At 36.9% G+C, this 25,423-nt stretch overlaps 1 protein-coding gene across 1 annotated transcript; it reads right to left on the bottom strand.

Annotated features, from left to right (window-relative positions):
- Positions 1–1,894: 1,894 nt before the first annotated feature.
- Positions 1,895–21,034, bottom strand: LOC121322119 (MAGUK p55 subfamily member 4-like). Its single transcript, XM_041261657.1, has 18 exons — positions 20,928–21,034; positions 20,386–20,463; positions 20,091–20,171; positions 18,547–18,678; positions 12,716–12,797; positions 12,492–12,577; positions 11,745–11,816; positions 11,222–11,418; positions 10,852–10,916; positions 10,294–10,311; positions 9,798–9,839; positions 5,682–5,723; positions 4,832–4,978; positions 4,454–4,534; positions 4,151–4,244; positions 3,580–3,688; positions 2,963–3,097; positions 1,895–2,476 (listed from the first exon to the last, which is right to left on the bottom strand). The coding sequence occupies exons 1-18, from the start codon at positions 21,027–21,029 to the stop codon at positions 2,285–2,287; spliced, it is 1,755 nt and encodes a 584-aa protein (XP_041117591.1). The 5' UTR covers positions 21,030–21,034; the 3' UTR covers positions 1,895–2,284.
- Between the last annotated feature and the right edge of the window lie 4,389 nt (positions 21,035–25,423).

Below are 25,423 nucleotides of genomic sequence, written 5' to 3'. Positions count from 1 at the left end.
GTCAGCACTCTTGGTAAGGAAAAGACACAATTGTAATGTATACAGAAATTCTGAACAGCAGACATAAACTAGTTTTGATAAAATACCAAACTGACGTCACTCTTTGCAATGCACCAGTTTTTTTCGTGCAGACGTTTACACTTTCCTAATAATAAATGTGGAGTGCTTGCATTTAATTGTCAGCATTTGGTGTAACCTTTAGATTTGTGTGTTGTACATCTGCAAGTGTACTAAAAAATAAAAAACACCTGCCATAACAGTCTCAATAGGGTGTAAGGCCACCAGGGGGAGCCAGGGACACTAATGCATATTTTCAAAATTTTAAAGAATATCTTGGTGAATAGCTTCATATTGTTTCAGTGCCCTATAATGCACAGTTGTGTATTTCCAGAAACAACAAAGAAACAGTGACCTTATTGTCCCAAATGTAGGGTTATCATATGACTCCATGTACACTAGGAACGTTTGGGACAGTGCAGGCTGTCTTAGGTACCTGTTACAGCAGGACTACACTTATCAGAGTGCATTAAAATAGTCCCAAACTGCCCTAGTGTACATGGAGTCATATTGTAAACCTACCCGAATGACCAGCAATGCAAGTATTGGGTTTAATACATGTAACTATCTCTCCATAGTTTATTGGGAATGCAAAAATTTTGTAAGTAAGATTGACTTTTGCTAGACTGCTTAATTCAGCTCTATGCTGAGCTCAACATATCCTTCAAAATGTGCAACTCCCTCCCCAGGTTGCTAATACAAGTTTTATTATTGCAGAGTTGTGTGCTGAAGGACCAGAGTAAACAAGAAATGGGAAAAACAAATACAAATACAGTATCAGTATTAAAAACCCAGCTCACAAAGAAACATTTGTTCTATTTATGTAAAACAGTATTCAATATAAAAGGTGTTTATTTTGCATAGTTTACTCTTATTGGCCTGTGTAACAGTTGAATATATTACACCCAGCTAATAAATATGATAAACGAAGAGACTAAAAAAAATATTATATTCCTTTTGTCACAAACGTTTTACTCTCCGTGACATCCCAGCATACGCAATGACATTCCAATACAGTCGTCTGGGTTTTAGGCATCAGGCTAACACAGAGAGAAAGGTTTATCAAGGGCTTCAAAACAAAGGAAAATCAAACTGTCTGTTTTCAAGATCTCAACTGTGGCAGATCATAACACTTAACTTTTTTTTTTTTTATTGTGTGTAGTAATGTTAATAGGTGGGTGTGACAGAAATACAATGAATCTTAGTTGTAAATCTCCCTCCTAATCTGTGAGGGCGCTAAGCAGCAAGGACAGAGTTCTTTGGATGGGCTGGCCTGACAGTTCTTTCCCTGGGTCGGGAAGTCGGTCATTCTGGAAGAAGACGAGACTCCGTTGCAAGAATGTATTGACCCGGAAGGGAAACGATTTAGCAGCCGCAGATTGTAAAGGCAGCTACACTCATTTACCAAGACGTCATGCGTGACAGCATATAAAGGGGACAGAGTATCGTAATCTGTTCCTTCGCATTGGTTTGTAGTGAGTAAGAACCAGAAGGACAGTAACAGTGTATTGAGAATTGAAATTGTGAGTGTTGTCTTTTTGTTTGTTTGTAATTGTCTCGTCTTATATGTTACCAGACAGTTAACACAGTTCCGGAGCTGTTGCCAAGGGCAAGCACTAAACCAGACAGCACTGCACCTTTGTCACAAACATAAAACTGTGTCACCCACTACGAGTTCTACTGCACGCACCCAGGACTGGTGACTGTGTTTGTATTATTGTGGTACGAATATTTGTTCATTATTGGGGACTGTTTGTTCTTATTATATACCCTGTTCTCTACACATTGGTGTGTACTGCCGGGGACCTATTGTTTGGTCACCAGACCTGGAAATACAATAAAAACATTTCTAAAAGTAGATTACAATTATCTCTGTCTGCTTTATTCACACACTGAATCACCCTTGCACCTGTCTACAATACACCACCTTTATATACTAAAACAAACCCCAATGTTACAAAACTAGTAACAAACACATGTCATAAGGTTAATTTCAATTTAGGGACTCAGACCACAGAAAAAGTAATATCCCATTAATGATCTGGTGTTGCTCAAAAATAAATCAAAAGATATACTGTGTTGTCTTGCCAGATTATATGAGCACACACTTTGCTTGCACAGCCCTGAACATTTATACATCTCCCAGCTTGAGACAGTTCTCTTCAAGCTGTTGTGCAGAGCGTGGTTGCCTGCTGTCTCCTGGCTCTGTTGTGGAGCTCCGGTGCTTCTAGGACTGGGTGGCTGGCCTTAGCCAGGTAGTTGGAACCCACTGGGGCTCATCCTGAGCTCTCCTCACTGTGCTGAGCAGCTGCACACATGAGTCCTGGAGATTCTCGTTCACTATCACATGGTCAAAAAACTGTCTGTATTGGGCTTCCATCTTCTTTGTGTTCTCCTCAATCTCCTGGAAGTCTTCATCCTAGTAGGGATGAGGGGGGTCCAACACATGGTATTGATCATTAGGAGTTGTTCTGACAACAGTGTACCTTATAATACCACAGTAAAAGCATAGCCAAGTGTAATAAAGCCTAGTGAAAGCATGGTAAAGCATAGGTAAGCATTGTGAAGAATAACAAGGTATGGTAAAGCATATTAATAAACATAGCAAACCAGAGTAACTATGCATAGTATAACCATGGTTTAAAAAATGGTAAAACTGCAAAAATACTGTGCAAAAATACCAAGGTAAACTTTTATATGGGGTACAAATGGGCCTTAATTCAAAAACTTAAAGAGAAATTTTATGGGAAAGTTGTCTGTTTGGCTAATGATGTACTGGGGCAAAAGCAAATGCTTTTTTTTTTTTTTTTTTAATGCTGAAACAATGTCAATTCTTTAGAGACAAAATCTTTATGTATTATTGTGATTTAAATGATAAAAAAAACAACACAAAAAAAAAACTAACTTTAAAAGGTCGGTTGATGTAATATTCTGTGATGATTTGTGCATTCTTTCTAGTCTCTCTCATTCGATTGTTGCTGGGTGGTTTGATGAATATAATAAATGGCTTGAGCTCATGTGTTCTCACACCTTGGATTCCCTGTAAAAGTAGGCAACTTTATTACAAATGAGAGTGCTGTGAAAAAAGTCATGTTAAGATAAGAATGCTCCCATCTGCTAAAATTAACACAAATAAATCCATGTACACTGGAGGAACGCAGACATAACTTGGTTCAATGTGTTTTCTAGTCACTTCAGTTCTTGGCAGGATACTGTAAACAGCTGATTAGTGCATCATCACTGCCATAGACTTGTGTAATGCCTGATTCATGGTCATGAGCTCTTAAAGCTGCAATATCATTGATCTTGTTGGCATAATACGTGTGTCTGAGGTTTATTTTCTGTTCAAAGGTCAGCATACTGTCTGTGCTGAACATGACTAACCTGTTAAATATAATGATTCCTCATTCCTCATGTGGTAACTCCCCCAGCCAAATATCTAGACAGCTTTGTATATTTCTTTTATCTTTGAGGTATCAGCACACATAAGCAAATGCATGTAAATGTGCCACGAAATCTTACTTGTGGTTCCATGTCAACGATACAGATTTTCCCACTCTGTAGAACAGCATTTACCGATTCAATGCTGGTACCATACAAATGTTTCTTATATTCTCCATATTCTAGGAACCTATGAAGAAGAGAAATGCTATTAGGTACGCCAAATATAAAACATTGGGCCTTATTCACCAAGCTTTACCTCAAAGATTGTTTGCAGAAATGTTGTTTTATATTCATGAAGCTGTTGTAACCCAGCACAGTTTTGGTAGGTACATTTGATTAATAAACACCAAACCAATAATAACATTTGTTGTTGATTTTGCTGCAGTTCTTCAGGCTGTTTGGGGTAGTCTGGTGCATACCTTCACATAATATGCTAGAAAAGTGAACAGATTGACGTCAACAAAAGTTATGATGGGCAGTCCTAAACAACCATGAGAAATCCTCTGTGTTGGCTGTAGAGAAGATTACAGATATCAACCAAACAGTATTATTTATTTAAAACTACATTACTTAAATAGCATCATATATGTTTTGTGGTAGAACGTGGGCTTTATGGGGCTCTATAGTCTAATGAAATGTACAAAGGTACCTGTGATTGTAAACCATCTGTTCAAATGTTTCCTTGGATACGAAGTGATACTCTCTCCCAGCCTCTTCATAGCTCTTAGAAGGACGAGTAGTATCTGTGGAAGAAAACTTTCTGCTGACTAGAAATATTATCTTAGAGCCCTATTCTGAGAGGAATAAAATAACTAGTATAACTGTATAAAACTAGCAAGAAACAAGTTATCTGCAGAAAGAAACAGCTTTTACTAATCCAGACAAAAAAGTTCAGTAATGTACTGCTTTTCCTAGCACTTACATTTAGGGTTAAAAAAGAATCTCTACATACGTGGGACTGGGCCTTGGACAATTTTGGGGTTGATTTCAATAAGTCTTTTCCGCAACTCATTCACCCCAACTCCAGAAGAACCTACGAGATATAGCAAAATCAAAATCACAGTCCTGCAATCACAGAGCAGGACTTACAACAGGCACAAGAAGCACTCTTTACACATACATATTTATATATATATATAATTATACTATATATAATATATATATATATTATATATATTTTTTTTATCCACATTAAACCTAATTTGCAGTTTTCTCTCCTGGATGCATTTTGAATATCAAAAGTATCATACACATTCACTTTGAATCCAGTTCGAATCCATAAACGAAAGCAGTCTCGAAGTAATGGTTTTGAACGGCAACCATTACTTACCAACAAGCACAATGAGGTGGTGTCCGTCCTCTGGGTGGCGCTGGTATCTCACCACTTCCTCGTAGGGGGAGGCTACAGAGCTGGAGCAGGACTGCTGGGAGCCCTGGGACTTCCTGCGGCACAGACGCATGCTTCTGCGGAAACCAGCTGGAACACAATTATTGCGCTTACAGTTGAAAGGCTCCAATTCATGATGGCTGGAATACTAATATTAGGGTGTTTGGTACAACAGACAGCTACACTAGGTATCAAGCAGACTGAACCTATAACTACACTAATCATTCAGGTTCTGCATTAACTCCTCTTGTTACCCCTAGAACAGAGCAAAGTAATCTTTGTAAAGTGGCATGCGATATATTTGGTATTTTTATTATTGGAATACTTCCTGTTGATTGGATCTCTGGTAACAAATGTAATTTATAATGTATACAGTGACTTGAGCATGTGATAGCCTGATGCTCCTCTAGTTAGTGGTACAAGTAAATTCAACAGAGTAAAATGTTTGAAAACTGCTGTATTCAATTATTGTAATGGGTCAGGTTAATAATGACATTGCTTGGGCAATGTCGGAAAGATTTAATAGATTATATTTTGCCTGGACAATGTTATCACTGACCAGATTTTATTCTTTCATACTATTTCATACTATTGGGACAGTGCTGAAGGGATGCACATGCCACATATCTTGGAATATAAAAAAAAAATACCCTGTGTTCCAGCAATGTGCTAAACTTTTTTGCAGCATTATTTTATGGTAGTGTGCCACAAATTTGTCCCAAAACAAAAAAACAAACAAAAAAAAAAAACACTATAACGTCTCCATTTTTATTTTAGAAAAAGTTTAACATACCTACATAAAAGCCTCGATTGTATCCATTAAATTCAACCTCTTCTGCATTTGGGAAAAAAACATAGATCAGAAAAGTAAGGGAAAAAAAACACACAACGTAAAAGACATGTAAAAGTATACGTAAAGATTATTTTCTGCTCAAATGACCGGTTTGCTTCAGAAGTCTTTTGCTCAGAACTCAATGTCTTATTTACAGCGTCTTATTAAGCTTTTAAGATAAAACTGAGCCGTATGTTTTATTGATTGAACTCAGCAACTGCAGTACTGCAACTGTCTTACTGCTTGCCCTGCTAAATAAGCACAGTTTATTATGAGATACACTCAAGCTTGTTAAGGGGTCTTGGTAATGTTCTGATCTTAATCAATACCACTATAAATTCACTCCCTGCATAGCAGGTAGCAGGACCCCACCTGGCCTTCACAGAGGTTTCTCGTTCTATACTAAACAGGTGGTGAAATTATAATGTGGTCAAACTTCAAATCAAATCTGGTAAAAATACTAATTTGAGAAGGAGATATGGCTCTAATGAACGATAAGAACATGTGTATCAAAGCTTTGACTGTTACACTTTTAAATCTGCATTCCACCACTATCCTGTTCAACTTTATGTCAGTAATACCTTCCTGTGAATTCCCAATGTATTAATTGTTATGCTGGTAATAATTCAGTATTGTATGGGCCACTATACCTCTAAAAGTATTATTATCCTCAGATGTTCTTCAGCTAAGCCACATGCATGTTCCATCCATTGTATTGTTGTGTGACCTTTAAATCGACTTTAGGCAAGCCAATGTAAAACCTGCATGTCTTTGTTTTATATAGTTTATCTACCTTATTCTATACTTTTATTGTGATGCACCATAACTAACACTGTCTGGACAAGCATTAACATCATTTGATTTGATAAATAAATTGACAGAGAGACAGACATAAATCAATAGATTGACATATAAATACACAATACAATATACAGTACCTGCTCTCAGCTCATCTTAAAAGCAAACAAGAAATAGAAAGATAATAATAATAGAAAATGAATGTAACATTGAACACAAATGTTTAATTGTGGTATAATTTATCCATAACTTGTATCACTAAATCAATAAAGTAAACACATGTTTCAGTTAATGCCTTCATCAGTGTAATACATACTAAAGAAAAGATATGCTTTTTTTTTTTTTTTTTTTAAAGTTAAGTATACAGAAGAGTTGTAACGATTCATCAAAATTGCCAAGCTCGAGACGAGCTGAGTCACTAAACTGCTCGAGTCGAGTCACGAATCTGGCTCGAGTCACTTTAATCTGGTTCGAGTCACTTTGCGTCATTAGTTCTGACAGTTCAAGATATCTTGATTTAAACAGGATTAGTTTTACAGAAGATTAGCAATCTATACATATAAAAATGTTAAATATACAATTAGGATGCACAATAATGTGGTCAAACTTGCCCCACTTTTGTTCACCATTAAAAGTGCACGGTTTCTGTTTTGTTTTCGTCTTTCCATTTTAATGAATTTGATTCATTGATCTATTTATAAGCACATTTTGCCACTATATAAAGACCACTTTGTCTGTGCTCAGTTTGGTTGGGTGTTTAGTAATGAATAATACCACAAAACAAAGAACACATCTAAATATTTTCTCTCTTCAACACTGACACTTCCTTACTGTTTTGTTTCAGATGCATTAACCAAATGAAAGGAAATGTGGTGGCATTTAATTTCATGTTGAGATATTACTTCAAGGTCTTTACACACAGGAGACAAATAGAAAAATAAAGAAACTGAGGCAACATTTTATATAATAGTTTTACACAATTCACAGGCAATATACAACATGTACTACATATCTCTTCTCTTAGTGTAAGCTGAGCTATGGAGTGTCTTTTTCTATTAAATGTCAACTAGACATTTTTGTAACAGATACTGTTTCACAAAAGCATAAAACATAATAAAAAGGTGTCTGTTGGAGTCCTAATGGCATAGCAAAACATAATACTGTACTGAAAAAAGTAAAGAAACAAATTAATCACATAAAACAAAGCTTTAAGTTTTAGTATAAAAGTATACTTGTTTCAAGTATAAGATGTGACCGGAAAAGAAAAAAAAAAAAAAACGTTTTAAGCCTTAAAGTCTTTAACTGAGACTTTAAACATAAACCTGTAGACCCTGATCAGCATTGACCTTGGACTGCCCAATATTAGTTTAGGTAAGCTTCCAAATGTTTGTAGTTTTTATTAGTTTGCATTATCTTAACAAATGTGTACTGTAAACAATGTTTTATTCAGAAATTTAAAGGGAAATTTAAAAATAGCTACAAAGCTAAATATATAAAATACATACAACCATACATACATTAAATCAAAAGAGAATACTGAGCCCAAATACTTCCCAAATTATTTACTTTTCAAGCTTTCACTAGGCAACATTTTACTTATTAGAAACGTTGTCCATACATTAAATACCTATTATTTGTGTGCTAACAAAACCTTTTGAGCAGGGACTCGAGTCAAGTCAATTCATTTGATGGTAATAACTCGAGTAGAGTCATGAAAAATTCAATTCCGAGTCGAGTCAAGTCACAACTCTGGTATACTGTACAGTGGGCTTCCTCTACAGATGATATTTGACTATTTTTACAGTTTGCTTTTTACAAAGGCTTATGATATTAACTTCCCAGCTAAACAGAACATGCTCCATCTGCACTGAATGACTAAATCGTGCTGTTAACCTGCTCTGTTTAAAACTTCTAAATGACATCTATTTAAGCACTTTAAATACAATAATGAGCGGATATAATCTATTGTGTGATTTAACAGTTCAACTAAAGACTTACCTACCAGATTCAAAATCTTCTTCATCTGCCAAAACAAAATACAGTATGGATTAGTCACACTGAGGGACTTATTCTATAACCTTTGCACAAGATCTGAAAAACTATAAGACTTACAACAGCAAAGATCATTTGGTGGTACTTTAGACAAGAACAGCCATGTAATTACATTATAATAACTGGGTCTATAACAATGGTTTTTGCTTTTAAACAATAAGTACTCTGTCATTTTTAAACATATTTGTTATCTGATGGAATTACATTGTTGTACTAAGGAAAATGACATTTCCATGTACTTACACACAAAAGTTATCACATACTGTAAGAGCAGACATGTGGAAGTTACAGTTATTACCATGTTATTACATGGTTATGTAAAGTTTGAGTTCTAATCTAAAATGCTGCCACCAATGTTGTAGCCAGCAACAAATGATAACGCAATATTAAAAAATAACTGCATTCCTAACTAAAGGATTTCAAAATCATGGTAGCTATATACCTTAGTGTAATTAATAAGTTGCAATGACAACACAATAATGTAAATACAGTAAGGCTTCCATTGCATAGCAGTTTAAGTCGTTCCAGGTTTTACTGTGTTCCAAAATTAGTCCCACCTTAGTTTTTCTAATTTAACTCAAGTGGGCTTAACTATTAAACTTATGGTAAAACCAGGAATGTGAGCACATCTACTTCCCTGCCATTTGATATAAAGCCTTTAACAATATTTTTTTTTTTCCCATGAACATCAAATAAAACTGTTCAGTTTTTCTATTTGAAAAATCTGACAGTTTAAATGGAAGTGTAATGTAAAGAATAGATTAGGCCCACCTGTACTGCTAACATGACTAACTATAATTTATGTCTCCCCCAAACTATTCCTCAAAATATACTACACACCTATTGCTTGGCCTTGAACTGGGGTTTTTATGAGCCGGGAGTGACACAGGCACATCAATAGAAAATCAAGAGTGACAGGATTACTGGCAGTTATTTTACCTAACCTGTTTCTCAGCCATGTGTAAAAAATGCCTGTGCTGTATTTTCATAGTTCTTGCTTAATGTGCCATGAGAACCTCCATCTTAAAGAGGAGGGATGTTCTTATGATTGAGGTTCCAGGAGAATGTATCCAGTTAAAGCAATTCCAGGTGCAGCTAGGAGCCACTCCACTCTCACCCTGCTCAATTATAAAGAACGTACATGTAATCCAGATCATGTGCTATTGCAGGTTGCTATGCTGCAACTGTGAGAAAGTCTGGCAAACAGAATCGGACCAATTTTATTACCTGTTTCAACACATCTCTCATCAATTGTTATCATGTCCTCCTCTGAAAGAAAAAAAAAAAACATTAATCATTAAAAATATTTTTTTTTTTTTCATTGTCTGAGCAGTACAGCTCTTAGGCAATATTTCTAAGGCTGTTTTGTCAAACAGCGACAAAAAAATAACTTTACAAAGAACCCCAGTTTACTGTACATCAGATTTTAAGATGTAAATTATTATCAAATGTTTGTGGCCTGTTTTGCTGTACCTCACCTCTCATCACACAGAAACTCATCCTCTTACTTCTCCTCTCCTAGCAACGGGTGGAAACCCTGCTTGCGACTGAGTAGCTTCTCAAAATGAACCAAACTGTTCTGTCAGTGTTTTATTATGTATGTTTCATTTTGGAATAGGTAAATGGTTGTATTTATTTATTTTTTGTAGGAAAAAAATAAAACATTTATTGAATTTTACAAAAGTACTTTATATTACACTATAATACATATATAAAGACCTACCTTCTTCCACAGTACTCACTGGGGAAAGCAGGAGACAAAGAAAGGAAGGATTTTCAATGTGTTAAAATGAAAAGCACTTATAAATATTGAAACGAGATTCATCTTCCATTCGCCAAATACTGTCTTGTGTTTTAAAGCACGTGTGAAGTTTTGTAAAGAGTGATACAGTACCCATAGGACTAACATTGCTCTTTCTCTCTCTCTGGAGGTGGGAGAGATGGGATTTAAAGCAAACCTAACAAACTCAAATGGCATAGCACCAGATAAACAGAGACTAAAACTCATCAAATCGGTTGGCACCTTATCCAGTCTCTAGAGCAGTTATGTACTACTTCTGTAAAACATGACCGCAGAGTATTTGAAATCGACAGCACAGTATGTTGTGCATTTGCCTCAGAATAAAACACATGCATGTGCATACCACCTCTAAGTCTGAGGGACCTTCATCAATTGCAGTTTCTGAAACTGTACAAAATGGATTAGGTTTGCTGGAATAATAGAAATTACTATACCTCAGGAAGGTTTTAAAAGTAGACAGGTCATTTGGCAAGCACTTACATATTGTACTTTTGATGCAGTCATGGGACTGTAAGGGCTGTGACCACCAGATTTCTATCTGTTTTCTGAGGGTGAAGAAAAAGTAAAATACTTTTTGTATAACACAGTACTAACCACACTACAACAGCGCAAATAGGATTGGGATGATACCATCAATGTTTAAAGATATTTCTGTAACGGATTTAAATTCCATACAAACTGTTTAAGAACTGCACCTGACTACAGTGCTTCTGTTTTGACGAAAGGATAAAGGTCAACCCTTTCGAACACTTGCCTACTACCTTTTTAATTAGTGAAGAATAGCCTTTCCTATGCGGCTTTTATGAATTATCAGGGAATGCTTGCTGGCTGGGTCCAGCCTTAGAGATACCTCTTGAGGAGATTGCTAGAGGGGATCAGGCCTGCACACGTGGATGTGTTGGGTAATTTCCTCGCCTGCCACCAGAGGGCGTCAGTCTGGTCCACGATTTCCAGGATGTCTCCCTTTTGGAACGACATGCCGGCGTCGGCGCAGGGGATGGCAGGGTCCTGCTGGGGGCAGTAGTTAGTCATGGCTCGTACATACAGCTGCAGAGAACAGAGGAGATAAAGCGTTACAGAGTGCTGCGTTCATTTTAAAATAATAATGAAAAAACATGATCATTTTCTACCATTTTAATTTGACATTGACACAAACAAGTATGTTTCAGTAAATGTACTTTTGTTATTTGACAGAGGTACAACCACAACAATGTAATCAAGTTTAGATTTTCCAAAATGACGACTAACGGATCAGCAGCACATCGCTCCAATACAATGGAGCACATCTTGATTTCCAATGCAATGCGTTTAACTGAGGCCAAGGCTTACAAGATCAATCAGGTCTACTTTTCTCATTTGTTGATGTAACTTACTGTTGTCTGGCTGTTGACTGGCCTGTCAGAGATGGGAACCAGTTTGAACACAATCTTGTCAGCAGACCGGGCCTTAATGGATGACAGAAAGGAGGTTTAACTTAACAGAAACCAAAAATATATCACAGAAAAATATAATTGAAATAGCATTTTAACTCCACTGGCCACTGTCTTTAACCTCCAATAACCATTGGTACGCCTGTCAATGCCTGTTGACCAAAGTTTTGGGAACAACATTAAATAGCATTTGGGCTGCTAAAATCAATAATCCAAAAGTGAGGGTAGATTACCAAAATCTGCATTGCTTTAAACTGACCTTATGGAAATGGAATATATATATATATATATATATATATATATATATATATATATATATATATATATATATATATATATATATATATATATATATCCCCAAATGTTAACCGCTGTATTATAATCAGTGCAGCATTTGGGGTCATGTAAAGTGTGTTAATAAAGCATTATAAAACAAATGTATCACTTACTCCTGCTCTATAAAGCCTTTTTTTGCGTGGTCACAATTTACCTACTTGGACCCCACATCCCGACAATAAACGTTCCTAGTATTAAGATACGTTTTCCCTAATCTAAAGTACAGGGTATGTTAGGGAAAGTTGTCAATTACCAGTTTCCAAGTAAGAAAGCATCTATGCAGTTATAATTGCCTGTTACTGATAATATGAAATGCAAACAGAGTTAAGCTGCTAACAAATATGTTAAACTCACCAGAACCTGGATGACTTGTTCGGGGTCCAGCCCGTGCACAGCAACTCCATTCACCTCCACCAGCTTATCACCGGCGTACAGCAGCCCTGCAATCACAAGTTAAACACGGGCGAGACAACTCAGCTGAGGAAAAACATGCTAGAAATTACTTTTAACCTCTGAAACAAACAAGCATAGAAACACTTCCCACATGGTTGGGTGGCTTGGGTTAGGCTTGCACTTACCACTGTGATCCGCTAGGCCTCCATGCATCACCCGGGCAACCACGATATCTCCAGTTACCTCATTCCTCTTTATTGTAGCACCCTACAACAAAACATGAAAATGTATGCTTCTTGCTGTAAAGATGAGTTCTGTGTCTATTCAACAGAGTTTATCAATGTTATTTGTCAAGGCTGCAGTATTTTTCCATGTTTGTATGTGTACTTTATTTATAGCACAGCTTTCTTTTCATTTGGCTTTGGGGCTTCTCCTAAACCCAACTTTGGTCCTTATGCTGAAAACCAAATGCATGAAAACAGTATGGAGGCTTACAAAGCAGCAATCCCTTCAAAATTATACTGCCGTTGTCCACATCACAAAACCACCACACAATTTAACACAATTGGCTCTCAGCACCCTTTCAGGCAGTCAAGAATTAGAATTAGGCCAATAACTGGATAGGCTAGGAGACTGAACTGTTCCCTCAACTCCCCTCAGAGCAGGTGCTCACAATGGCACTTCAATCTCCAGTTTTTTCAATGCAGTACCTTTCTGTGATCCCAGCCTTCATTTTTACAGAGCAGAGGAGGACCAGTACTCTTCTGGTACATAATTCATCCATAGATTCAGGTGAGCAGAGGGACTTTCAGGCACTCTGTTATAATGTTGAGCTACTCACCTTTTACTCACAGTTCTCCAAGTCTTTTATCCTCATCCACATGGAGGCAGAATTCTTAGCCATCGCTATGTCCAAACAAAAACAAGTGGACAGCCATCAAGTGTAAACTTGTTGAAAAGGACACCAGAATCTGGCCAAATTGCAATATCGCAGGAATTGAGAGCCTAGGCTGGTCCAAGTACAGGTGATAAAGGAAAAGGTGCACCCTAGGATGTGAGGAACCCTAACTACTGGTATGTAACCATCTTAGATCAAATTCTTAAAAAAGACTAAACATAAGGGGAATCCTTACAAAGTTTTCAGTGAGGACTGCACATAGATATTGCAATGTAAATATATAGTACCAAAGCAGCAAAGGCACAAAGGTAGTGCTGGATAGTTGAACACATAGATATTCTGATTTGTATTTTGAACCCTCCTCCTCTGCCGTAAAACTTGGCAAAAATAAAATGTATGTTGAGGCACAGATGCCACAGCATGTACCTTACTTTCTGCACAGCTTGATCAGGTAAAGAGTATACTTTGACTGACATTGCAATGCAGGGATCACTGTAGCAAAAAGGGAGAACGTTTGAATGCCTATTAGGGATGTGATGAATATTCTTTCAGATGTTATTTTATTTACATTTGATTCTAAAGAGTTTTTGAAATAGTGCTTCAGAAGATAACAATGAGTACATTGCAGGTTACTGCAAACCCAACTCAGTGAAGCCTCATAGCCAAGCATGCACAGGTATGACAATAAACAACCAGTCCACAGAGTGGTTGCTGGAATATGACACAAATGACACGACAAGATTGCAATTTATATGAGCCCCGTATGACAAACAATACCACAGTATTCTATATTCCATAGAATAGCCAAAAATGCTTTACTTAGATATTACCAAGATATATGCGTACTGCACCATTTTTTGGCAATGGTGTACTGCAGTGCTTTTTCGTAGTATTGATATTGCAATATCCAGGAATAGTTTCTGATAGTGCACTCCTGTTTCATTGCATAAGGCTTTGGAGTTTTGCCGTGCAGTTGCTGCTAAACCGCATTAATGAACTCAAAGTTTGAGGACTTCTTGGAAGGAAAAAAAGTAGAATACATTGAGTTTGCGATAAAAAAAAAAATTAAATATTACTTTTTCAAGGTTTTTAAAAACGATAAGGCCTTTTCTTTTGGTATTTGTACATAAATAAATTAAAATATCTTCGATTCACGTACAATAATGACATCATGCTTGTGAAAAACTAATTTTTTGCTCCATTGCACTACTCAGTAATTCCGGTCCCCTAAATTAGTTAAACGAACAAATGTAACCAGTTAATTATTTAATAATCTTTTTAAAACCTGAAGGACTTCCTTGTCTGATACTATTAAACTTTGTGCACAGGGAAAGACATCCTATATATATATATATATATATATATATATATATATATATATATATATATATATATATATATATATATATATATATATATTAGTGGTCACATATGCCAGTGTAATGGAAACACCTGCATTTATGGTGATGAATACAAACTGGTGCTCACCATTTGAGGACAGAGAAGCTAGAAACTCCACGTTGCCCTCTTGTGGTGTAATACTAATATATATAAAGGTATGTGGTGCATTCTTAGCTACTATTATGAAGTAGGCCTGTAAACGTAGATCAGAAGACTCTGGTAGATAAAGCACAGTAAACATGCAAAAGCCGATCACACCATGTGTAGCTCTCAGGTCACCACCACAGAGCGTTAGCCTCTATACCAGGGGTGGGCAATTCCAGTCCTGAGGGACGGTGTCCCTCCTGGTGTTTGTTCCAACTGACCAATTAAACTTCTAATAAGCAGTTGATTGGTCCAATTAAGTAATTCAGGGTACAGTTGAAACAAAAACCAGGAGGTACACCGGCAACACTTTTGCATGTTTATGTTTTCCATTTTAAACTGTAGTATTATAACAGTCAATACTGTTTTCTAATGCTTTACATGTTACTAGATTACACCCTTTTAAAAACTGTCAATAAATGATTCAGGAGGGATTCTGCATATTTGAGAAATCACGAAGGAGACCAGACTACTTTATTTTGTTTTTAGCTATTCGGATGCACATACTGTCAAGGGAAAGATTTCACTGTGATTTTATGGGATGGACCAAGGATTGAATAGACTCCTGATTTTTACAATATTCCAGATTTTAAAATGAAAAAATGAAGGCAATAGATACATTGCTTCCACGTTGAAAGTATCGTTGTATATGTACTGTGCTGAATAAGGGCCCTTAGCTAATTTACTGCCCTCAAGATAAAACAGGGAAAAAATGAGGAAGCACTGCACAGTAAAAAAAAAAAAAAACTGCCCATCACTTTGATCAATGCCCCCATCTGTTTCAATAGAGAATGCCAATGATTCTGTCTGCATGTGGAAGAAAAAATAGCGGCCAAGAACCTATATTTTCTTTTTTTTTGACTGATAAGCCAGCCCTCCTCTGCGTTCCATTGGGAGGAGTGGTCCTAGCCACTGCCGAACAGCACTGCTCAACCGGGACCTCACATGAGGAATGAAGTGGCACTGGCTGGTGACTCGAGACCCCTTCCATGAATTCACTGAACAAACCAGTGGCAGAAGACCTAGCAGACAGGTTGGAGAGTGCAGACTGAGGCGATTTCGGAGACAAAAGGAGGTCCTGCATCCTCTCCAACACATCCATCAACAGGTCCAAGGCCTGGGTGTTCTCTTGCATTGTCTCTGACATCAACTCGGTGGCAGCAATGACCTTCTCTCCGAGCAGCTTGACGTCACGTGAGGTCTTGTCCACTGTGCTGGCCACAGACCAGTATTTTAAAGTGTACTGTTATGATAAGGCATGATTAATTTAATTTACTACTGTCAACAAATTTTTCTACAATCACACTTTATGTAATTTTATATGTTCTTTTTGGGCATTAGAAAGTCCAAGTCTTACCAATCACAACAGAAGTGTGAAGAGAAGGGGCTGACAGGTTAACTTCGTTCTCCCTCAGTCTGGCTGTCTTTCTTTGGGAGCTCATGGTCGGGTCGGAGAGGAACGCAGCCCCTTTGCTGCTCCTTCCTGATGGCTTCCGGGCCAGCTTCTCTTTAGTTCTTCTCTTCAGGTCGTCCCACCTCTTCTTAATTCCCTTGAAGTTTTTCTTTGTAGGAGAGACTACGTTAACGTTTTCCCCAAGCCCAACCCACGTCTGCCTCTGAACTTATTAAAATATTTAATTTAAATGGTCCTGGATTGGTGGCTCTTTAAACTGAAGTCCTCTGTTTATCCACACACAGAGCAGGTCTGCAATGTCCCTTAGCCGTGCCCTGAAGGGACCACTGTCTTTGGGGGGGTTGCAGGTGTTGTTCAGTCTTCATACCAGCCAATCCTCAGCCTTTTAAAGAAGCTGCCTGCACAGTTGCCTATTGGCACCAATTATGAAATTTTGTCGATTGGAAACCCGGGTTGAGACAAAAACAGGTCCCCCAACAGCCATGAGGCAAACAACTTTTACTCACTGATGGCAGGAAGATTTGCATCACCTACTTTATATAAAAACAATCCAATACTAGTTTCAGTAATACTATAATGCATACTCACACTCCGTCAAGCTCTCGGAAACCAGGAAATAAGAATTGTTTGGTAGGGTGGAGTGTGAATATGGAGGTGTAACACTGTGTTATTTTAATGTATTTTTATTTGCTCGTTCACAAGGTCATATAGTTTGTCATTTAGTATCACTTGGATTATTCTGATTTACTGTGAGTGTTGGTTTTGTTTATTCACTACTGAATTATTGTTTGATCACGGCATAAAAAGTGTGTAACTATTTAATTAGTTTTGTGCTCCTCCCCCTGCACCCTCCTTGTGTCAATGATACTACTTTTTTAGTGATTGACAGTTGTCCTCCGAACAGTAGTAAGATGGCATCAGAAGCATTGATTGAATCAATTTCCGCCTGCAGCTCTCTTAAAACCAACAAACCAGAAAGGAGAGAGAGGACGTAGAGGGCACAAAGCTGGTGCTTGTTTGTTCATTCAGGTTGCAGACCATGTGTCGTCGATAACGAGGAAGCACATTCAGTATTATATTACTGGACCTAGTTACTTGAGTAAAGGGATATTGTATGTAACTCTTATACATTATGAGCTATAAAGATCTTGTGTTAAAGAAAATGATTTGAAATTGTAGTGATGCATGAATGATATGTTTTAAAGCGAGTATAATTATTCTGCTTTGTGCGGTGAAACTGAAGTTTGCACGTTATTTAATGAATAATGTAGAGGAATTTAGAATGTGTTAAACATGAAACTGGGGGTACTTGAATTAATTACACAATCAACTTGAAAATTATAATAAGAATGAAACAGAACTAAACATACTAGGTTTGAGGGTGTTCTGTTTCATAGGTAGTCCTTTTTATATTTTATGTTACCAGTCTTAGGTTTGTGATATTTAAATGAATGTTGTATGTAAATTGACAAGATGATCACGTTCTCAGCCTGGTGGAGGACTGTTCAACTGATTCAGGAGGGATGGTATCTGGGCTAAATTGTATTCCTGGTATTCTGAGGTGTGTACTGAGGGCTGCTGCCTGTAGGGGAGCAGTAGCTTTTCAATGTACCATCCTCTGTACAATAGAGGGTTTGGTGGTGATTGGCTGGTCTTGTAGGCAGAAAGCTTAGTCAATGAAATGGCGCCATTCAGGTAAGGGGGAAGGTACTTTTGGTATCTCTGTATAAAAAGATAGAGATACCAAAGCACTGTGGATTATTGAACAAAAACTTCCTAGAAATCACAATTAGAATTTGAAACCTAGCCAGAAACAACTACTCCTATCTGAACAGAAGTTGTTTCTTGCTCGTTATATATAGGAAGATTAAGGTGATTGTTTTTTTTTATCAATATCAATGAAAAAAGGATTAGAAAACAAAACATGTAACACAAATAATTATAGCCGGATATTTTGATGGGACGTAACAGGACAAATCTTTTTTTTTTAAAAAACAACTTTGGGATGAAACTTCTTTAGCACAGTTTCTGATCTGAGTGGAACAAACCCTCTGGAACACATCCTCTTGACAGGTATCACAGAGCGAGTCTTAATATCCTCTTCAGACCCCCAGTGCCATTTAAGGTGTGAAGAGAACGCAGGGTGTGTTCATCCTTACCAGCGTCTGCTTGTTCTTCACCAGGCACACGATCCTCATTGCCTCCTCCTCATCTGGTAGGTTGTCAGGCAGGGGTGGCAGGATCGGTTCATAGTCCTTCTGGGCCACCGTATCATGAGCAGAAAGCAAAGCCTACATTAAAAAATAATGGGCTATATTTTCAAATTGTTACCTCCAGTCTTTAATTAACTCTTATTTTTAAAAGGAGAAAAAAATCATGCAAATGTTACAAAATGAGAAACAAACACCTTGAGAGTGCGGAAGAGAGGCTTGGATTATATTACTTAGTTGTTTAGTTCTTGGTTTTGTAAAATGAACAGACGTTTTACCTCTTTAAAAAAAATAGGAATTAAATAAGACCTGAGCAAACGCTTTGAAAATATGGCCTATTGGGTCAAAGGATTATAGCTAATGTTAGAGCTTGTAGATTTCACGTGTGTAGTTTTGAGAGAGGCATGTTAAATCTAGTACTCCACTAGGTTGGAGAAACCTCTCATTTTGCATGCCTTGCTAACTTTCAGGTAGTCTCTTTCAGCGGCACACTTCATAGGTTATTTTACGTAGGGAGAGAATTTCTCTCCAGCCCTTCAATGCCTTCTTTCCTGTCATTATCATTTGGTTCCCTTCAGGACTGAAACACTGATTCTGAAAACACTGCTGAGTTGAAAACAACCATCCAAAGCCAAATGACAAGGGGCTTGTGATAATGTATGTAAGATGAGAGTGCAGATGCAAAAGCACCCATTACTGTGAGGCATGCAATCATTTCTTATTGCAATGCACTACAATGTAGTGTCAATACGTCAAAGAACCACTCAGAATGATTGTAACCTTAATATCAAAAGGTCAGTGAACTGTAAAACAACTTGAAAAATGTAATTCTGCATAGGGATACAGATACAACCAGGGGTTCACCTGCTAACACAAAGGTACCAGATCTTATAATAAGGAAGCGGGATAGTGTTTTTGTTTGTAGGCCTAATGTGCTGGCCTTGACTTGCAGTAGCTTGCGCATATGCTTCCGGTTCTCAACTGCTTGTGGGATTCATGTCTTATTGTTGGTGCTGGTAGCTGCATGCCGACCTTTGCCCACCCATGTTTAAACATAATCTTCATGTCTGAACAATAGCAGTGGTGGAACCACAATCTGATGAACAAGAACAATGAGACTGTTGTTAAAACCATTGCGTTTTTTTTAGCATTCCGCAGCTTGGAGTGCAAAAAAACAACACACTTTCTTACTCCTAGATGTTGCATCCTAAAATTTGTTGTTACAGTACACTTTGGTAATTTCATTCATGAGACAGGAAAGGTGTTTTTTTTTGTTTTTTTTTGTACATGTTCTGTACATAGTTACTTTTTTTTCAACAAAAAAAGGTTCAGATCTTACAAAAAAAGTACCAGATCTAGGATCCAGTGCAATCTGGCATAAATGAACCTCCGGATACAACAGATAGCAGGGTAGGTTTCCTACTGGTAAAGTCTTTAGAACCTTCAGGGAGACATTGAGGAAAAGAAAGGCTTGTCTAGTACTTGACACTTGCCTGCATGTGTGGGTTTCTCAGCAGTGTGTGGAGTTCTTTCACTTCAGGAGAGGGGGAGGCTGTTCTGAGGTCAGAGACAACCTGAGCGTGAAGGAAAAGATTACAACCAGAAATCCACATTGTTGATAGTAAAGAGAACATTATAATCAAAATCAGGGCTGTGCAGATAGTCCCAGTAATTCCATTTGTTTTAAGTTGTACAGTATTCACTAAATTGGAATAAAACCTTTTTTTAGCCTTATCATTTCAGGGTTATTCTAAAGATGTTTAGCAGGTACAGCCTGCGCTATCGTACCTCTTGTGAGAGTGTAGATGCAGAAGGTAGGAAAGGTGTGGGGCTCCTTGCCAGGTACTGCTGCAGACACACATATACCTGGAGAAACATAGAGATGTACTGAGGCTGTGTAGCTCACTGCTGGCAAAAAGGCTAACCATCTGTGTTATTATACATTTAGATTTTATATGGCAATAATCAGGCTGATGTTCAGTTGTGACAATATTCAAGTTGTTATTTCTCACAACACTATGCAATGCAAATGTGGGAGGGGGTATTTAAAGACTTGGATTTGTCTTTAGACCTGTATGCTAATCTTATCGTGCTCACCTTTCAAATCAGGTTTACCAGGGGATTTGACATTTTCACGTGAGAATTTGGAAGGAAAAACACAAGGCTCCTTCGGAAAGTACACAACAAGGTCATTAGTTGTGATGAAAGGTATCCTAAGCCGTGATTTTTAGATGTCAGAGAATGTAATATACTGGTTAAAGTTAGAAGGTTCTTGTTGTTCAGGCAGTTCACTGGACCCTGCTGTCTGTGTGGAGATATCTCTCAGTTACCTTCAGCAGTGACTGTAGCCAGGGGGCATTGAGCAGGCTATACAGCAGGTCAGCTCCGTTTACGTTCCGGCTTATCGATAACTGGACCTCCTCCAGCACCATTGCCAAAATCGTTGAAAGACCTGGAAAGCACAGGCACAGGATACACATACTTTGGCATGAAACACTTGCACATAAGGGTCAAATTCAATTAACTGGAACAGTTTTAACAATAACAATAAACATAATGTGGACACATATTTACTTTTGTTGTATTAATACATAATGAATAGAAGTAGATAATTACAGCTCCTCCAAATACAGTACAATCTATTTTTAGTTTATTGCAGCTTTTTTTCAAGCTAAAAGGCTAATTTCATTGAGCACTAAGCTTGGTGTGGAAAAGATGTTGTCCCCTTACCATTTACATTCAGTGTCGTTGGTGCTGAAGGCTCCACCTCTATTGACCGCATCATTCTGAATACTGAAAAAATCCAGGCTGCTAAAATATTGCAGAGATCCAGGCTGCTAAAAAAGAACATGGTACCTGATACATAGATAAAGTTATTATATATATATATATATATCTATATAATAATATATATATATTTATATCTATATAATTTATAAAATATGTTGGTTGAATGAAACGTCACTATAAAAATGTTGGTTGAGCCATTGTAATGGAACCAAGTCTATAATAATATAAAAAAAGGCAATTCCTGATAAGAAAGAGAGAGAGCTGGGAGCAACAATTCTACATGTTTTAAATACGATGAATGTAACTTTTGCTGAAGGTGGTCTTAATTAAATATAATGGAACTCTGGTGCTAAGTTCAAATTGTTGTAATACAGTAAAGGTAGTGCTTTATCTGTAATCCTAACAGTGCGATCAATCGATGCCAAAACAGCTTTGTAACCCTTCCCACCTTAGAAACTGCAATAAGAGAAAGCCACTCATCTCAAAATTGGAGTATCTACAGTTGGTGCTGTAGTGAGTTGATTCATTAACTTTGTATGCCTTGCACCACTAGGAGTTTTAATCATGCTCATATCAAAAGTAAAATGAGTTTGAGTCTTCTCAACCCAGCTCCCTGTCCACATCAATAAACCACCACACAATTCGACACAATCAGAAGTCTCTGCTAAGGCCCAGGACTAGCGAAATATTCAGGTCAGGATTGAGGTGCGCTCACTGGGTGAAGCTCTCATCACCCCTTACTGCTCTCATCACCCCTTACTGGTACCACTGTCTTTCACTTTTCATGAGAGCACCGTAAACAGACCTAGGGTCAGTTGAAATTGCAATTACAATTACAATGCTAGTATATTCAATTACAAATTGTAATTACAATTACGCTGCAGTAATTACAATTATAACTACAAATATACTCAAAAGTGACATAAACAGCTATGCATTTTAACATGTTTACTCTATGTATTCCAAATTACATTGCAATAGCAAAACAATAGCTGACCCCAGGTCTGACCGCAAGCGCGACAGAAAATAAAATAAGAATTTGTCTATAACGTCAATCTTTCAGTGATTATCATTTTCCTTGTTCATACAGTGTAAAATTAAAGTACTGTGTAAAAGAAAATAATAATAATAAATCGATTGTACTGAACTATAAGAAAAGCATTCCATGGGGGGGCTGTATAACCAACAAGAGCAATTGTTTTTCTTATAATTTACTACAGCCCTATGCATACACACACATACTCAATAAAGAGCCATGGGATACAGTTTTGTGCAGTAAAATATCCATTCTGCAAGGTCTGAAAATCAACAATAGAAACTATGGAATATGGAATTAGCACATGCATTTCATGATGGTACAGAATGCAGTATCAGAAAGACTTTATCTATATGGTATATAGCGAAGTGCAAGTGGGTTTATTCTAGTGCAGTTATTAATCTGTCAGGAGTTAGTCGTACTGGGCAATGTCACCTTAGCCTCCTTAGAACTCCATACAGTACTTAGGAACAGTTCTGAGTGGAGCATCTTACTTAAATTCAACCTAAAGCATGTCAAGTACAGCATTACAAAAAAGGTTATTTTCATTGCTTATTTATTTTCTCAATCAAATCTATAAAAGAAAATTGCTTTTTTTTTTTTTTAACTCTGCTAAAAACTAAGCTTGCATGTTTTACACAACATGAACACAAATGTTACATAATCACGGATTTCTTCTTAGCTCTTGTGCTATACGTGCACAAGCTGAAATCACTCTTATTATAATTCTGTGATTCAAGTGGTATTATTATTATTATTATTATTATTATTATTATTATTATTATTATTAATTAACAAATACACAATTCTACACCAGTTACCTTTGACAACAGTTGGTAATTTTCCAGAATTGAACTACACTGAACTACAATGCTACCTCAGTCTGAGCAACTGAGTAAAGAAGTCCATCAGCTTGTTCATTCAGGCAGACCGACCCAGCTTTTCTGACTCCTTTTACAAAGAAGCCTAATAACCAGTGTTCCTTACCTCACCAGCTAGTGCAGGTATATCACTTTGATAATGTGAAGGAAGGTCTCGTTTTACTTCAATATTGTGGAGATTCCTTTTTAGTGGGCCTTCTCCAGCACCAGTACCATAAGCAGTTTTACTACATTCAGTCAGTTTCAGGATTAAACAGTCAATTTAATCCTGATACATCCCTCTTAATCCACAACAACCTCTTCTCAAGAGCACTCGACTGACAGACCAGAGCTTCAAAGCTTCTTAACTCTTTATGGTTTGTGAGACAACCAAGATTCAAAACTAAATTTTCTAATTAGCTCTAGCAACTTGCTACTGGACTGCTTTTTATCATGTTGAATACATATATGTTTTTTTTTTTATTTAAAAAAAAAAAAGTATTACACTGTAATGCAGATATTTGAAATATAACCCTATGTAATTAAAAGTTGCTGTAGTTCCTGGTATCTAATCAGTTCCTGTGCTGTCAGTCATTTGTTGATACAAATAGTCATAGTACAACCATACCATGTGATTTACATAACAGAAAGTGACTAGGTACCAGATGGCAACAATGTCATTTTTTTTTAAATCTGTGGCATTGAAAATAAAGCAGAAAAAAAAAAACAGCAAAGGCCGAAAAGATTAACCCTTATTTTAAATGTATCCAGCTACAGAATATATATATTAACCCTTATTTTAAATGTATCCAGCTACAGAATATATATATATATATATATATATATATATATATATATATATATATATATATATATATATATATATATATATAAAACTCAGAGTAGGTGCAGCACAGGCATAATTACCCTGAAACTTGGTTTTCAGTACATAGTGAAACTTAAACATCTGTTTCTTTGACATTAATAGTAATTGCAGTCCAGACAAAGGAAATAGATAACTTAGCAGACGTAGTTAAATGTTATTATAATTATTCGATATACCTATAAGAGGTATTCTTAACATATATTATATATATATATATATTATAATATATATATATCTATAAATATATATTTTTTTTTTTCGAAAAATTAAAATATTATGGTACTTTGACAATGCTGTGACTTGTTGCACTGCAGATCGTTTATAAAACGTTTTCAGTGTTGGCATCATGTCTTGAAGGAAACATCACTAAAACTGAAGATCTAACAAACCGAGTCTAGCAGTGAAACATGACGAGGCGTGCTGCTGATGCATAATACATTTGGTTTGCAGCATAGTTTACAGTACATGAACCCATCTTCTTCGTCTTACTGGCATCACGCCCTGTCAGCCGCCCAGCAGGTGCAACAAGATCCAGCAGTAGCTCTGCAGGATGTACAAAAACAAACATGCATTGAAACTACTAGGTTGCACGGTTTTATTTTTCAAACATAAGGACACCTTTATTGAACAGCAATAACAACTGTAGATATTGTATAAATGCAAAGCTCAACACAAATACAAGCGAGCAGGAAGTAATGCAGGTTAATTACATTTACATTCAAGGCGATTTGCTTCCGCCGGTAGCGTACAAAGGACCTGCCTGTGAGAGAAGTGTAGTGTGTGGCGGTGTAAGATAGAGACGTTTTGAATTTTTTTACGCGCAGGGACTAACAACAAAAATGTATTGAGTCACTTCGGAGGAGGTTCTCAGATCAGCGGTTTGCAGGTTTGTTCCAAGCTTAAGGATTTGTATTTACATTGTTACTTTATAGAAAGTGGGGTGGCGACAGGCCGTAGCCAATAGTTTTCCTTATAAAAGATTACAATACATTGTAAGTTTGTGGTTACAATAATATAAGCTTTTCCCATTACCACTGGTTTGTGCATTTTACCCAACATATTACCATGACATCATATGATGCTGTTGCTTTTACCCTTTCTTTTATCCCGTATGCTGCAGCAGACATTAGATGTACAGCTATCTGGAGCATTATTTTAAAACATGTTTGTAGAATTTAATTTGAAACACGTAGATTAAACTTTGTTTTCCCCAGCTCACGTTTATGTGTCTTAATCACATGCAGCTGTAAATTA

This window comes from Polyodon spathula, chromosome 10 (genome assembly GCF_017654505.1).
Source record: "Polyodon spathula isolate WHYD16114869_AA chromosome 10, ASM1765450v1, whole genome shotgun sequence".
NCBI classification, from domain to species: domain Eukaryota; kingdom Metazoa; phylum Chordata; class Actinopteri; order Acipenseriformes; family Polyodontidae; genus Polyodon; species Polyodon spathula.
The sequence above is the reverse complement of the archived record's forward strand: the minus strand, read 5'-3'. Positions and strand labels throughout refer to the sequence as shown.